Raw genomic sequence first — 1212 nt, 5'->3', positions numbered from 1 at the left:
CCGTGCCCGAGCATGCGCCGGCCGCAGCTCCCGCAGATGAGCCGCCTGGGGCTCCTGGCCGTGGCCTTCTCGGACGGCACCGTGCAGCTCTACTCGCTGCCGCACCCCGAGGCCCTGCGCGCCTCCGCCAGATGCCAGGTAAAAGGTAGGAAGAGCCGCGAGCCGCTCCGCGCGGCGGGGATGTGGGGCCGTCCCCCGAGCCCCGTCCCGCCGCCACGGGGACCCGGCTGCCCCTGCCCGCGGTGCCCACGGGCCCTGTGCCAGGCCGGGCACGCGGGGACGGGGCCCCGTGGTGGGGGACAGTGCGGAGAGCCCCGTCCTGCCCGCCCGGAGCTGCGCGTCACAGCGGCAGCACCCGCAGCACCTGAGGGCGCCTCCGACGGTGCCACGGGGTGGGCGCCGAGCGAGGGGGCTGCGGGCRCCGAGCGAGGGGGCTGCGGGCGCCCGGCTGCACCAGAGGAGTGTCTGCAGCCGCCCGCCCTGCGCAGGAGCTGTCGCTGCTGCCCGGGCGGCGCTGCTGCCTCAGTCCCCATGGGGCCCCGCGGAGGCGCCGGCCCCGCTCGCTGCAGCCGCTCCAGGCTGCGACCTGCGCTGGCCACGGGCACGGGCTGGGTCCCGGCTGTGGCGGCGGCGAGTCGGGCGCCGGGCTCCTGCGCAGGGTCCCTGGCAGCACCCTGTCTGTGTGACCCTGCTCTGCTCTCTTGCAGACACCTCCCTGCACAGGGAGCTCATCTGCAAGGTCAGTGTCGCGGCGCGTGAGCAGCCGCCACTCCGGGGAGTCCGAGGGCCGCGCAGACCCTGTCCCCATTGCCATCCCCGTCCCCATGCCCGTGGCGGGGCCGTGACGGCCGCGTCCCCGCTTGCAGGCGCAGTGCGTGGCCACGCTGCAGGTGGGCGCCGTGCAGGCCGGGAGCGCCCCCGAGTGCGGCCAGTGCTTCAGCCTCTCCTGGCTGCCCCGCAAGCCCCACCACCACCTGGCCGCCGGCTTCTACGACGGTGAGGCGTGCTGCCCTCGCCGCGGGCCCCGCACTCGGCGTCCCCGCGGCGCCCGCGGCTCCCGCGCCCGAGCAGCGCCTTGCAGCCGCACGTCCTCCCCAGGCACCGTGGCCATCTGGAACCTGCCCACCACGTCGCTGCTGCAGCGCGTGTGCCAGCCCGACGGCTCCCTCAAGCTCTACCCCTTCCGCTGCTTCCTGGCGCACGACCACGCGG

The 1212-nt window shown here is 76.5% G+C and overlaps 1 protein-coding gene across 1 annotated transcript; it reads left to right on the top strand.

The window, feature by feature from the left end:
• Positions 1-12: 12 nt before the first annotated feature.
• On the top strand, positions 13-1196 carry LOC112945218 (general transcription factor 3C polypeptide 2-like; the record flags this gene model as incomplete). Its single annotated transcript, XM_026036762.1, has 4 exons — positions 13-145; positions 708-739; positions 867-996; positions 1099-1196. Coding segments are annotated over exons 1-4 (393 nt in total), but the record flags the coding sequence as incomplete, so codon positions are not given.
• Positions 1197-1212: the final 16 nt, after the last annotated feature.

This window comes from Nothoprocta perdicaria, unplaced genomic scaffold (genome assembly GCF_003342845.1).
Source record: "Nothoprocta perdicaria isolate Ctin4 unplaced genomic scaffold, notPer1 scaffold_1853, whole genome shotgun sequence".
Taxonomy (NCBI): Eukaryota; Metazoa; Chordata; class Aves; order Tinamiformes; family Tinamidae; genus Nothoprocta; species Nothoprocta perdicaria.
This window is presented reverse-complemented; position numbering and strand designations above follow the sequence as displayed.